Here is a 12,941-nt window from a genome sequence, read left to right on the forward strand (position 1 = left end):
CGCAGTGCGCCGGAGCCCCGGCCCGGGCCGCCCGCGGAGGGGCTCGGAGGGGACGCGGCGGCTCGGGGCACGCGGTAGTGCGCGGGGCCGCCGCTCGGGGTTTGGCCCAAGCAGGCTCACGCTCAGGTCGGCTGTCAACCCAAGAAAGTGGGCGTGCTCACGTAAAATCGGGATTTCCCCCTGCCGTTTGTAGGACGGGAGAGCTGCGGGCTGCGCCGGAGCGGAATGGAGCCCCCTTCCTCCCCACGCGGGCCGGTGTCGCTGTTATTCCGTAACCCCTGCCCTCCTTTCTCATTAGGGCGACCCACCTGGCCGCGGAGGGTGTGTTTGCGGCGCCGACGTGGGGGTGTCACGAAGGGCCCCTCCCACCGGGCCACGCGGGGGCCGGGGAGAGAGTGGGGCGCGCCCGGCCCTTGCAGAGCGCAGCGGCTGCCCGCACGCTGCCCGCACCGGGCTTGCAAGGTGGCTGGGCTGACCCGTGCCTCCTGGTGCCGCAGCGAGGTCCGGAAGTGCAATGGTTTTGTGCTGGAAGACCAGCCATCAAGACAGCCACCAAGCCTTGCAGAAAGCGCAGCAACGGTGGGAGCCGTGCAGGTTAGCCAGTCACCGCCCGCTGGTGGCGTGAAGGTCTCCCCGCTCGGAAGGCTGGACTTGAGGGGCAGATCTAAGGCCCCGTGTCAGCCCACCAAAGCTTCTCCCACCCCACGCACACGAGCAGGTTTCTTCCTCATCAGCTTCACCTCGCTGGGCCTCTCCATGCTCACCATCCGTGCGCTGTCCACTACAAAAGGGAAGGCTAGCAGAGGACTGTCCGCCAGGAGCAGCCGCCCAGTGGAGCAGCTGTGAAGATACCAGGGCTGCTCCTATGTCGTGCCCTGGAGGGATCTCCAAAACCTATCATTAAGGGGAAAAAAAAAAAAAGTCGTGGAACACTGTGTATGATATCTTTCTAGGAAGGGGCCGAGGCAGTAAGAGCAGACATGCGTATTTTCCTACATTAAAAAGTAACATAAAAATAGTTACCAACCAGGGTCAGGAAAGTGAGTTGCATGTTGAAACTAGATTTCTCTAAATGTGCTTGTCCCTTTGACTATGGGACTGTGTAATTACACCGACAAAAACGAATCAATTCCAAAAATTGGAAACAAAATGAAAGAAATGAACCTAACTGCATGTCAGGTGGGTGGCATAGCCTTACAGAAAATAATTCAAGTGACTTTAAAACCCAACGATCTCATTGTACTTAACTAGTTAGTAAGGGCAAAAAGAGCTGCAAAGAAGTCTCAGACTGTTCACAGTAGTCCTGGGTTTAGTTAAAATATAGCTATGACCATTCTGGAATTGCAAGAAGCGAGATATAGCAAATAATTAGTATGGTAATATTAGGAACCAGCATTTTCACCTTGAGAGAAGAGATACAAATATAAAATAGGCTTAAAACTGTAATCTTGGGTGTGAATGGAAAATATTAGTATACATTAATATAATTAAAAAATGTATTTCTGTGGCACCTGGGTGGCTCAGTCAGTTAAGCCTCAGACTCTTGATTTCAGCTCAGGTCATGATCTCAGGGTTGTGAGATTGAACCCCCGTCCAGCTCCATGCTGCACGTGGAGCCTGCTTAGAATTCTCTCTCTCCCTCTCCCTCTGCCCTTCTGCCCCTGCTTGTGCACTCTCTCTCTCTCTAAAAAAGAAGAAAATAGTAACAAATAATAAGGTAAGTAAATAATAAATTTATTTCTTAGCTCTGTCCGCTGAAAATGTCTAGAACCGTCCAATATGGTAGCCACTGGACACATGTGGCTATTTCAGTTTAAAATTAATTAAAATTAAATACTTGAACAGGTATTTGTACACCAATGTTCACAGCAGCATAATTTATAATAGCCAAAAGGTGGAAACAACCCAAATGTCCATCAATGCAAGAATGCATGATCAAAATGTGATATATACATACAATAGAATATTATCCCGCCTTAGAAAGGAATGAAATTCTGACACAGATTACAGCATGCATGATCTTTGAAGACATTGTGCTAAGTGAAATAAGCCAGACACGAAAGAACAAATACTGTTTGATTGCACGGATGTGAGGTACATAGTGTAGTCAAATTCACAGAGACAGAAAGTAGAATGGTGGCTGCTAGGAGCTGGGGGTGGGTGTGAAATGGGGAGTTAGTGTTTAATGGGACAGTTTCAGTTTGGGAAAACAGAAGGATTTTGGAGGTGGGTGGTGGTGATGGATGCAAATCATGTGAATGTAGGTGATGTTGCTGAACTCTACACTTAAAAATGGTTAAAACAGGGGCGCCTGGGGGGCTCAATCGGCTGAGCATCTGCCTTCTGCTCAGGTCATGATCTCAGGGTCCTGGGATTGAGTCCCACATTGGGCTCTCTGCTCAGTGGGGAGTTTGCTTCTCCCTCTGCCTCTGCTGCTCCCCCTGCTTGTGCTCTCTCCTTTCTCTCTTTCTCTCTCTCAAATAAATAAATAACACCTTTTAAAAAACGGTTAAAATGGTAAAATTTATGCCATGTATATTTTACTACAATAAAAATAAATATTTCAATTAAATAAAATTTAAAATTCCATTCCTTGGAGTGCCCGGCTGGCCCAGGCTATGGAACATGCAACTCTTGATCTTGGGGTCATGAGTTCAAGCCCCGTGCTGGGTGTGGAGCCTACTTCAAACAAACAAACAAACAAACATAAATAAAATAGTTTTAAAATATAAAATTCCATTCCTTGGTTGCAGTAGCCACATTTCAAGTGTGAGTAGCCTGTGTGGCTAGTAGCTGCCATATTAGAAAGCAGAGATATAAAAAGTGCCTGCTTCTCTTGAGTTGCACTGGTCTAAAAACAACCACCAATTCAGTAGCAGTGAGCACTCTTAGCACCAAGCTCGTTGTCCCTGCTGCCGTTGCTACTAAAAGAACCTGCAGCTTCTTAGAAAAATGACCGATTTCAGATCTAAGGCAGAAAACACACAAGATGATCTTGGAGCATCTTATCAACAGAAAGCAAGGAAATTATCAATGAGTCCAGCATTGTGTCGGAGGACTTGCTAACCAATGTTAACCCATTGGCCAAAGTAAGGGCAATTTGAGAAAAAGAAAAAAAAAAAGGAAAAAGAAAAGTCAATACAGCGGATTGAAACACAGCAAATACGTTAACATCCATGAGTTCATTTTAAAATTAAAATCCTCATTGATCACTTTTGAAGGATGCTAGGATACTACGTCACTGTTCTGAGAACTGTTGCAGCTTCCGTGGAGGAACCGCACTCCGATCTCCCTTCAAGAAAGGATTTGCATTTAGCTGAGAGGAGCGCAGCGGTGCCACAGTAAGCCGAGTTCACTCTCTTTCTGGGTCGTTCCTGGTCAATGATCGAGCGTGGCAGGGGCTCTAGGTGGACCATACCCACCAGCCCTAGGACTCCTCTCGTGGACAATTTCTGCTCCGGAGTTCCTCCATCCCCTCCCGTCGGGTTGGCCAAAACTTTGTCAGATTTGCATAAGAGTTTGGTTCTCCCTGCCCGATTCTGTTTCTTCCCACTTTCCATCCACAGGCTTCAGATTAGTATTGCAGTCTGCGGGTTTCCTCCGTCCAATTACACTCCATCCCCCTTCCCCCATCTTTCATAGGCATGAGCCCCCAATAAATCTATATTCTGAATGCCATTTCATAGACACAAGTTAACAGCTGGTAGCAGGAATGGTCTGAGATAGTAGATGGTAAGAGGGGGATTTTTAACTAGATCACTCACTGCCCAGCTGGCAATGAGTACCCCATTCTGGGTTGTGTGTGGATGCCTTGAATAAGGTGGCAGCCCACTGATACAGTTTTCACCATTAATAAATTGGGGGACAGTGGTTGGTACAGTGATTGTTTGGGAGGATGAAGGAGATACACAGAAGAACAGTACATCTCAGGGTCGTGAGATCGAGCCCTATGTCGGGCTCTGTGCTCAATGCTGTCTGGTTGAGATTCTTTCTCCCTCTTCCTCTACCCCTCCCACTCATGCTCTCTTTCCTCCTCTCTCAAATAAATAAATAAATCTTAAAAAAAAAAAAAAAGAACAGTACAATGAACTGGCTGCACGGACACCCCACAGAGGGGTATGAGAAGTTGGAGACAGTTAACAATAATTGAAATTAAGTGTGTTGACACCAAAAGCAAAAGCAACAAAGGAAAACTAAACAAGTGGGACTACATCAAACTAAAAAGCTTGTGCACAGCAAAGGAAACCATCCACAAAATGAAAAGGCAACCTACTGAATGGGAGAAAATGTTTGCCCATCATGTATCTGGTAAGGGGTTAATATCCAAAATATATAAAGAACTCACACAACTCCATAGCAAAAAATCCAAACAATCCAAATAAGAAATGGGCAGAGTATCTGAGTAGACATTTCCCCAAGGACGACAAAGACGTACAGATGGCCAACAGGTACGTTAAAAGAAGCTCACTCTCACTCATCATCAGGGAAATGTAGATCAAAACCACAATGAGCTAGCACCTCACACCTGCTAGCATGGCCACCATCAAAAGGACAAGAAATAACAAGAGCTGACAAGGACATAGAGAAAAGGGAACCCTTGTGTGCCTTTGGTGGACATGTAAACTGGTGCAGGTCCTATAGAAAACAGTGTAAAGGTTCTTCAAAAAATTAAAACTAGGACTACCTTGAATCTCAGTCAAGGTAGCTTTGCAATGCCACGGTCAGGGTCCTGGTTGGGAAAACCTCGACACATGCAATGGGGATATCCGGGAGATGCCGCTAAAGATTTTGGTTCCCTAGACGTTTCTGAAACATCAGAGACTGCAAAGGTTGCCCACCCCTAACCCCTAAGGGAAACACCAGGACTCCCCTCTTATGGGAAGATACTGTAGAGGTTTCAAAAACAAGGCGACAAGGTCCCTTTCAGTATCTGCACCCTCACCCGTCCTGGTTGCCAGGCTGGCAACTAGGAATAAGTTGTAGCATGGCCTCATTAAATACATGTTCGACCTGGTAAAAAAGAAAATTGTGTGAAAATAACAGAAAGCCCCACTAAAATGTAGTTGGGAGGTCTGGTGTGTGCGGGGGGTGCTCTCAGGCCCTACCATTCCTCATCAACTGCTGACCCAACAAGAAGAGAGGGACCCTGCAGGTGGATGTGACTTCACTACCCCAGCAGGAGGAAGAAAGGTTTTCCTCATCTGCCCAGCAACAGCCCAGCCAATGAGAGACTGTCACAGCCCAGCCAATGAGAGACAGTCACACCTTAGCCAATGAGAGACTGTCACAGCCCAGTCAATGAAAGACTGTCACAGCCCAGCCAATGAGAGAGCCACAATTTAGCCAATGAGAGACTGTCACAATTTGGCCAATGAGAAACTGTCACAACTTAGCCAATGAGAGCTTGTCACAACTTAGCCAATGAGAGACTGTCACAGCCCAGCCAATGAGAGACTGTCACAACCCAGCCAATGAGAGACTGTCACAATTTAGCCAATGAGAGCCTGTCACAGCCCAGCCAATGAGAGGCTGTCACAGCCCAGCCAATGAGAGGGCACTATACTTAAAACTCTTAGTTTGCTCCAGTGGACTTTGCTTACAACCACCCTTCCAAGATAAAAAAAAAAAAGCCTTCCTTTCCTTTGTTCTCTGGACTCACTGATGGCTTTGCTGTGGCTTGCTTGTGTAGGTTGTAATTCTCTTTTATTCCCAAATAAACCCATCTTTTGCTGGTAAAATAACTGGAAGTTTTATTTTTAAGGCTAGCAGGGGCTATATGCCAAAGGAGCTGCAAGAATTAGCGGCATGTATTGGCGGTGGAATGGATTTGGAGGGTGCATGATCAAAGGGCCAAACATGAGACTATAAAAGGGAGAGTTTGTTGACGTGGGGCATTCTCTCAGGATATGGATTTAATACCCTGGCAAGGACCCCAGAGGATGTGAAATTTGCTGCCAAAGTGGCTGAAAATCTTCCAAGCTTGATGAAAACGATAAGCCCACAGATCCAAGATGCTCAACAAACGTCAAGCAGAATAAATACAGGAAACGTAATACAGGCACCTAATAATCAAATTGGTGAAAATGAGAAATAAAGAAAAACTCTTTAAAACACTCCGAGAACAGACACATTTCATATAGAGCAACAAAGAAATGTCAGGAATCTTTTTGAGAGAAACCTTTCAAGCCAGACACAATGGAGCAACAACTTGAAAACACTGGGAAGAAAAAAAAGAAAGAAAATCAAACAAAAACCACTGATGATCTAGAGAAAACAGCTTCAGAAAATGAAGGCATTTTATGGTATGTTAATTATATCTCAAAAAAGTTGTTATTAAAAATTTTTTAAACGAAGGCAAGCCTCTGCTTCTGGCTGGGATGGAGTAATAGAGACGGATTTACCTTCCTGCCTGAAACGACTAAAAAACTGGACGAAATACACATATGCAGAATGACACCAGTTGTGAGGTTAGTGGACACCAGGGAACTGAGGACAATGATCCCTGAGAGATGGGAACAGATTAGATGAGGATCCCGGCTTACTGCTTGGAGAAAGCTCCCAGGCCACTTCTCAGGGAACAGGCACGAGGCGGAACGTGAGCCATAAAGGAAAATTGACAAAATGGATCTCGTCAAGATTAAATACTTGAGCTCTTGAAAAGTTACTGTGAAGAAAAATGAACAGACAAGCCCCAGACTGGAAGGAAGTATTTGCAAGATATACATCCAATGAAGGACTTCTGTCTACAATACACAAAGAACCCTCACAACTCAATAAGAAGGCCAAAAATCTCATTTTAAAATATTGACAAAAGGGATGCCTTGGTGGCTCAGTTGAGTGTCCGACTCTCGGTTTGGGCTCAGGTCATCACCTCAGGGTCATGAGTTCAAGCCCTGCATCAGGCTCCACGCTAGGCTGGGAGTCCGCTTGACATTCTGTCCCTCTGCCCCTCCCCTTGCTCTCCCTCCCTCTCAAATAAATAAATAAATCTTCAGGAGAAAAAAAAATATTGCCAAAAGATTCAAACAAGCACGTAAAGAGGTGCTCAGTGTCATAAGCATTAAGAAAATGCACATGAAATCCACAATGAGATGTCTATGCATAGTTACAAAAATGGCCAAAATTAAGGACTTATAAGCAAGTGTTGATTAGAAGGCAGGGCCGCTTAAAAGCTCGTCCGTCGCTGGTGGGAATGCAACATGGTACAGCCACACTGGAATACAGCTTGGTAATTTCCTGTAAACCTACGTTCCCCTTAAAATCCCATAATCCTACAACTAGGTATTTATTCACAGAAAATGAGAACCTGTGTCCACACAAAGACTTGCACTCGAGTGTTCAAAGCAGCGTGACTCCTAATAGACAGTAACTGGGTACAGCCCAAATGTCTGTCAGCAGGTGGGTTTAAGCAACTGGGGTGGATTCGTACAATGCAGCACTGCTCAGCAGTAAGAAATGAGCTGCTTATCCGTGCCACCACGTGAATGAATCTCAAACGTATTATATCAAGTGAGAGGATTCTGTATCCGTCGCTCATCTCTGTGTAACGCGTGGCCACAAGACATAGCAGATCAAAACAGCACACTTAACTCACAGCTTTTGTGGGTCAGGGTNTAGCACTTAACTCACAGCTTTTGTGGGTCAGGGTCGGGTCCCCAGCTCTGCCTCTCACGAAGTTGTGGCCAAGATNCAGCACACTTAACTCACAGCTTTTGTGGGTCAGGGTCGGGTCCCCAGCTCTGCCTCTCACGAAGTTGTGGCCAAGATATTGGCCAGAGCCACAGTCATCTTGGGGCTCACGGGGGTCAGGCTGCACTCTCCAGCTCGCTCTGGCTGTGGTGGGCGTCAGCTCCTTGCTGTCTGTCGGACCAAGGCCCCGGTTTCTGGCCTAGTGAACCTCTGTCTACATGAGCTCTCAACATGGCTGCTGGCTTGTCAGGGTGAGCAGAGTGGAGTGCTAGCGAGACCAGTCTTTTACAAGCTGACCCTGGACGTGATGTCTTGTCACCTTTGAGGCATCATTGCAATGAGTCGCTAGGTCCAGATCCCACTCCAGGGAACGCCTGACGCTGGGAGGCAGGGGTCACCGGAGCCGTCTTAGAAGGCCGCCGGCACCACCTTCGCCCCGTGGGATTCCGTATGTATTCTACTTTAGAAAAGCAAAGCTGAAGCAACAGAAAGCAGACGCTCATGGCTGCTTGGGACCGGGCCTTCGGGACTGACCACAAAGGGGCAGAGGACCACTGTAAGACGGTAGAAATGTGTGATGCTGGCTGTGGCCCCTTAAACCCATGAAACTGTATACTTAGAATCGGTGAGCTTTATTGTATATAAATTATATGTCAACAAAGCTGATATAAAGTGAAATAAAATAAAAACCTAGATCCAGGCCACAACCTAAAAGGCCATGCATAACCTGACCTGGACCCCGCCTGCCTTACCCTGCTTTCCTCTCCCACTCCCTACATCACAGCCCACACTGGCCTGGCTTTGCCTCTTTTTGAATTTGCTTGTTCATGCCAGCCACAGGACTTTCTTTCTTTAAAAAAACATTAAAAAAAAATTTAAAGTACTCTCCACACCCAATGTGGGGCTCAAACTCACAACCCCAAGACCGAGAGTCACACGCTCTCCTGACTGAGGACTGAGCCAGACAGGTGCCCCAGGACCTTTGTACTTTCTGTTCTCTCTCCGAAACAGTTACCTGGCTCTTGATGTGGCTGGCTTTTTCTCCAGGAGGGATAGGATATAATTCAAGTTTCAGCTCAAATATTGCCTCATAGTAAGGTCTTTCCTGACTACCCTAAGTGCCCCCCCAGCACAATTACTCTATTATTTTTATCTTGCCTACATTCCTTCACAGCCTGTATTTCCTCTGAAATGATGGTTCATTTACTCACTGATTGTCCATCTTCCCCTTTCTAGAAGCTGAGCTAGTGGGGATGGGGACCTTTTATGTCCTTTTCACACCCACTGTCTAGACCAATACTTAGCACATAGTAGGATGAGTAATCCATTAATATTTGTTAAATGAATATTGATCTGTGTGGGGACTTCTCCTGAGGAAGTCTAATGAAGGTAATCAAATGTCAAGTATGAAAAAGGTTACTGTTTCTATTTGTCCGACATCCTGCCCAGAGGGTCAGCATCGAGGACGAGAGGGAGAAGAGGGAACCCAATGGCCTCCTGTCACAGGGTTTGGGCAGCAGCCTTATCCAGGCTGGTGGCGGGGACCCCCCTCCCCGGCAGTTCCCTGAGAGTCTCCCTGCGGTTGATTCAGCCCCACCCCCGTCCAAAGAAGATGTTTTCCTCACTTGACTGACAGCCTTTTTGTCAGGAATGTTAATTTGTGTTTACTGTTTTCTTTCACATGAAAGAATTCAAATCACTACTTTAAAAAACATAAGACAGGAGAATAGAATTCTGGCTTCTCCGTATTAAATATGACCAATTGTACCGGAACGTCTGTTTGACTCGTGTAGAAATAACTCTCCGAGTGGCCAAGTCTGATGTTTACTGGTTCTCAGGGCCTTGATTCCTGAGAACAGCGTGGCGGTAAGCCCCACTTCCTGTCAGCCCGCCCTTGGTCTAAGTAGACAGGCAACCTCGGGCCCTTGCAAGCAGTTTGCATTTGATCCTTTCTGCCAAGTTCCTTCTGCTTCTCAAATGAATGGACTCCATCTGAAAATCACAGCATTAATAATGACAGCCTAAGCTCAAGATTACTGTCCTGTGTCACCGCTATTTCTCTCCCCAGGAAAATAACACAGCAACCGCACAAATATATCAGGCAGGGATTTCAAATTCGGCTGCTGCTGCTTCCCCTCCCAGATCCCTGTGACTCACCTCCACCTCCCGGGGCCCATCCTGCTGCTGGGATGTATGCAGCCAGCTCTCCGCCCAAGCCTCAGACTTGGTGCCATCCCTTCCCATTGGCTGTGAGCACCGGGCAAAGCGATTGCCCCAAACGTAAATGACACAAAAAAGGCTGCAGGCTGGTGATTTCAAGAATCTAACAGACCAGCAGAGCATGCTTTTCTAGTTTTTCCAGATGCAGCTTAGGGCTGCTGTGCAGGGTCCCAGGGAAGTGCTGTCGGTGACTCCCAGGGACTTCCCAAGGAGGTGGAGTTTCCATACCTCCCAGGACCAAATGCACGATTGTCCTGCTCCGTGCCATATGGGGAGAGCATAATGCCTCCCTGCACCAAACAGGAGAAAGAGCGCGCCGTTACGCCCCGAACTTGAAACTGGACGGCTCTGCTTAGGTCCTGCCTACGGAGAAGCCACCTTGTCAAATAAGCCAAAAGGGACACCACGGACGAGTTAAGTCGACCTATGGGGATCAAATGCCTTAGGTTTGAAATTTGAGATCCTTTTTCATCCTCATTCCCCTGGTCTGGTACCAGGCCTCCCGTTCTGTGCTCTCAGTGGTACCAAGAAAGGGGCTGGGTTGTCCGGGCGACGGAGAAAGAGCACAGATCTCATCTGAGATGGACAGCCTTCCGCTGCAGAGATCCTTCTTCTTAAGGATTTTGAAAGTCTCACCCAAGTCCTACTTGGAGGGGTGGGTTCTCCCTCTCCCCTCAAAAAGTAACAGGTGTGGAATTAACATGGGGAACGACGTATAGTGTTTTCCAAGGAAGGGAGGTGGCTTGACCCAGACTTCTAAATGGGGGAGCATTTCCCGATCCTCAAAGTGAGGGGACAATTGGCCGGTTCTGTGTCACAGGCACAGATGCTCCTGTATCCTGGGGCTTGCTCCAGCCCTGCGGCGGCCAGCCACCCAGAACCAAGGGCCTGGTTTCCGGACCTTTGCTGGGGCCACCCAGAATTGGCTCTGTCTGTTCTGGGGCAGCTGGAGCTTGTCTGAATGGGGCTGAAGATGGAAAAGGGGACACTGCCTGGTTATGTCGAGAAGTGGCCACAAACTAATTCTCGAAAAACTTGAAGAAGGAATAATGAAAACCCCATTCTTCAGATCCAGACAAACCAGTTAGGGACAATATAGACCTGCAATGGAGCTCGCAGATTCAGGGGAAGAAAGTAAAGCATTTTGACTGAAGGTCACGGAACATCCTGGTGATCCCGGACTGAGCTTCTGCTATGGGAACCTGCGCAGGTCGGATGTGCGAGCAGGTGACTTCTTTACCTGTTTGTCTCTTTGTGGCTGTTGAAAGCCTGCTTGCCTCGAGGGCTTGAGGAGGAAGAGGCAAGTTGATGCCACCAAATACCCAGAGCTATGGCTAAACACCTGTCCAGCATCTCTGCGGGGAAAGGCTAAGGTTAATTTAATGCCTCAGGTAATAGAGGCAAGTGAAGAAAATAGCAGCTGACTCCGGTTCGCCCTGAACTAATTGAGTCAAGTGATTTGAGGTCAATGCTATTTCTCAGAGGCTGTCAGCACCTGGACCTTCTCAAATATTCAAAGGAGAGTGGCAGTGAGCACAGCGTGGTTGCCTGGACCAGCACGGAGATCAGAGCTTGGGACTGAAAGACAGAAACTCCAGAGCAGTAAACGGGCTCATTTTGCTGGCCTTTGGAGACCGAGCTGTGTATTCTCCTACATTTATTAAGCTGGAGGCATAGACATGAGGGACGCTGAAGAAGAAGGCGGACAAGACCCTGTTCTAGCAGGGAACATTAGCAATACTGGTGGACACTGGCAGCTCTACTCTAAGCCAGTCACACTCTGGGCACTTGCTGGAGGGTTAACTCGTCACTCTCCCGACAAACGTGTGCAGAAGCATACACAGGAAAGAGGCCCTGGGGCCCCGAGACTTGTCCAGAGCCCACGTACAACCACGCAGCGTGGGAACACGCTGAGATCAGTGCTTCCATACCCAAAGGCAGCTGGGAGGACCCTCCAAAGAAGGCTTTTACGCTGAGACCTGACTGGCTTTCTTAGCACCCATTCCTGTCTTTAGGAAAGAAAGCTGGGAACCAGCCCCATCCTTAGGTACTTGGCATTCAAGACTGGGCTGGAAATTCCCAGGAGCAAAGCCCTTTCTATAGGTCCCTGCTCTGGCCAACGTCTGCAGTCTTACAAGGAGGTTTAACCCACTCCAGAACAGGTTTGCCCATTTTTAGGTGTTTTCATGAGAATTCACTTTCTATTGCCAGCTGGTATCGAGTCCAGAAGTGACCAAATGAGACCAAACAATGATAAAAGTTTTTTTGAGGGAAACTGCGCAGAACTTTATGTTGAAAAGAATTAAAATAGAAAATGCTCAAGGCCTTAACTTTCTCAGCTCATTGTGGGGTGCAGAGGGTGGGTGTCACCCTTGTTAAAGCCCAGCCATCCGCAGTGCCCTTCAAAGGGGTGTGGACAGGTATGACGAAGCCTGATCAGGCCAGAGGAGAAGTCACTGCATCCCGTGACCAGGACCACGGCCGGCCGGCCGATGGAGCAGCCCCATGGCCCACTTCTCTCCTCCCTCCCGGTCAGGCCTTCCGACGCGGGCAGAGATGCTCTGCCGGATGATCGCTCGGACTCTGTCTCTGTTCTGCCAGAAGTGCGAGGGGTTTGGAAGGAGCTGCTGCTGGTGGGGGGGGGGATCCTCTCCCAGGAGCCGGTAAACGCCGCAGGAACCTAGCCCCCTCCCTGCGCCGCGCTCCTTAACTGCCTGAACCAGGTGCCCGGGACCTGTGACCCCCACAAACAGCCCCGGGGACCAGGTTCGCCGCGCCCGTCAGTCTGCCGGCGCCTGGCCGGGCGGCGAGAGGCAGCGTCCAAGAGGATCGTGGGCCTGGGTCGCCTCCCAGGCAGCAGTGCTGCGGTGGGGGAGTGCCGGACCCCCGGGGAGGGGGGCGCGGCTAGGCGGGGCGGGAGCTGGAGGCGGAGCGCTGCTGCGTGGTTCGGGGGTGGGGAGGAATCCGCGCGGCTCCGGAGTGCGGCCCGGCTCGGCGGCAGGTGGGGGCGGACGGGCGGGGCGGCAGGGGGG

At 48.6% G+C, this 12,941-nt stretch overlaps 1 protein-coding gene across 1 annotated transcript in view; it reads left to right on the forward strand.

Moving 5' to 3' along the window:
• The first annotated feature begins 8,190 nt into the window (after positions 1–8,190).
• The window catches only part of GABRD (gamma-aminobutyric acid type A receptor subunit delta), a 9,323-nt gene continuing 4,572 nt past the window's right edge, over positions 8,191–12,941 (forward strand). Inside the window, exon 1 of the mRNA XM_034672030.1 lies at positions 8,191–8,245. Coding sequence (XP_034527921.1) covers positions 8,191–8,245 — 55 coding nt within the window. The remainder of the gene's footprint in view (positions 8,246–12,941) is intronic.

The sequence above is a fragment of the Ailuropoda melanoleuca genome, chromosome 11 (assembly GCF_002007445.2).
Source record: "Ailuropoda melanoleuca isolate Jingjing chromosome 11, ASM200744v2, whole genome shotgun sequence".
Lineage (NCBI taxonomy): Eukaryota > Metazoa > Chordata > Mammalia > Carnivora > Ursidae > Ailuropoda > Ailuropoda melanoleuca.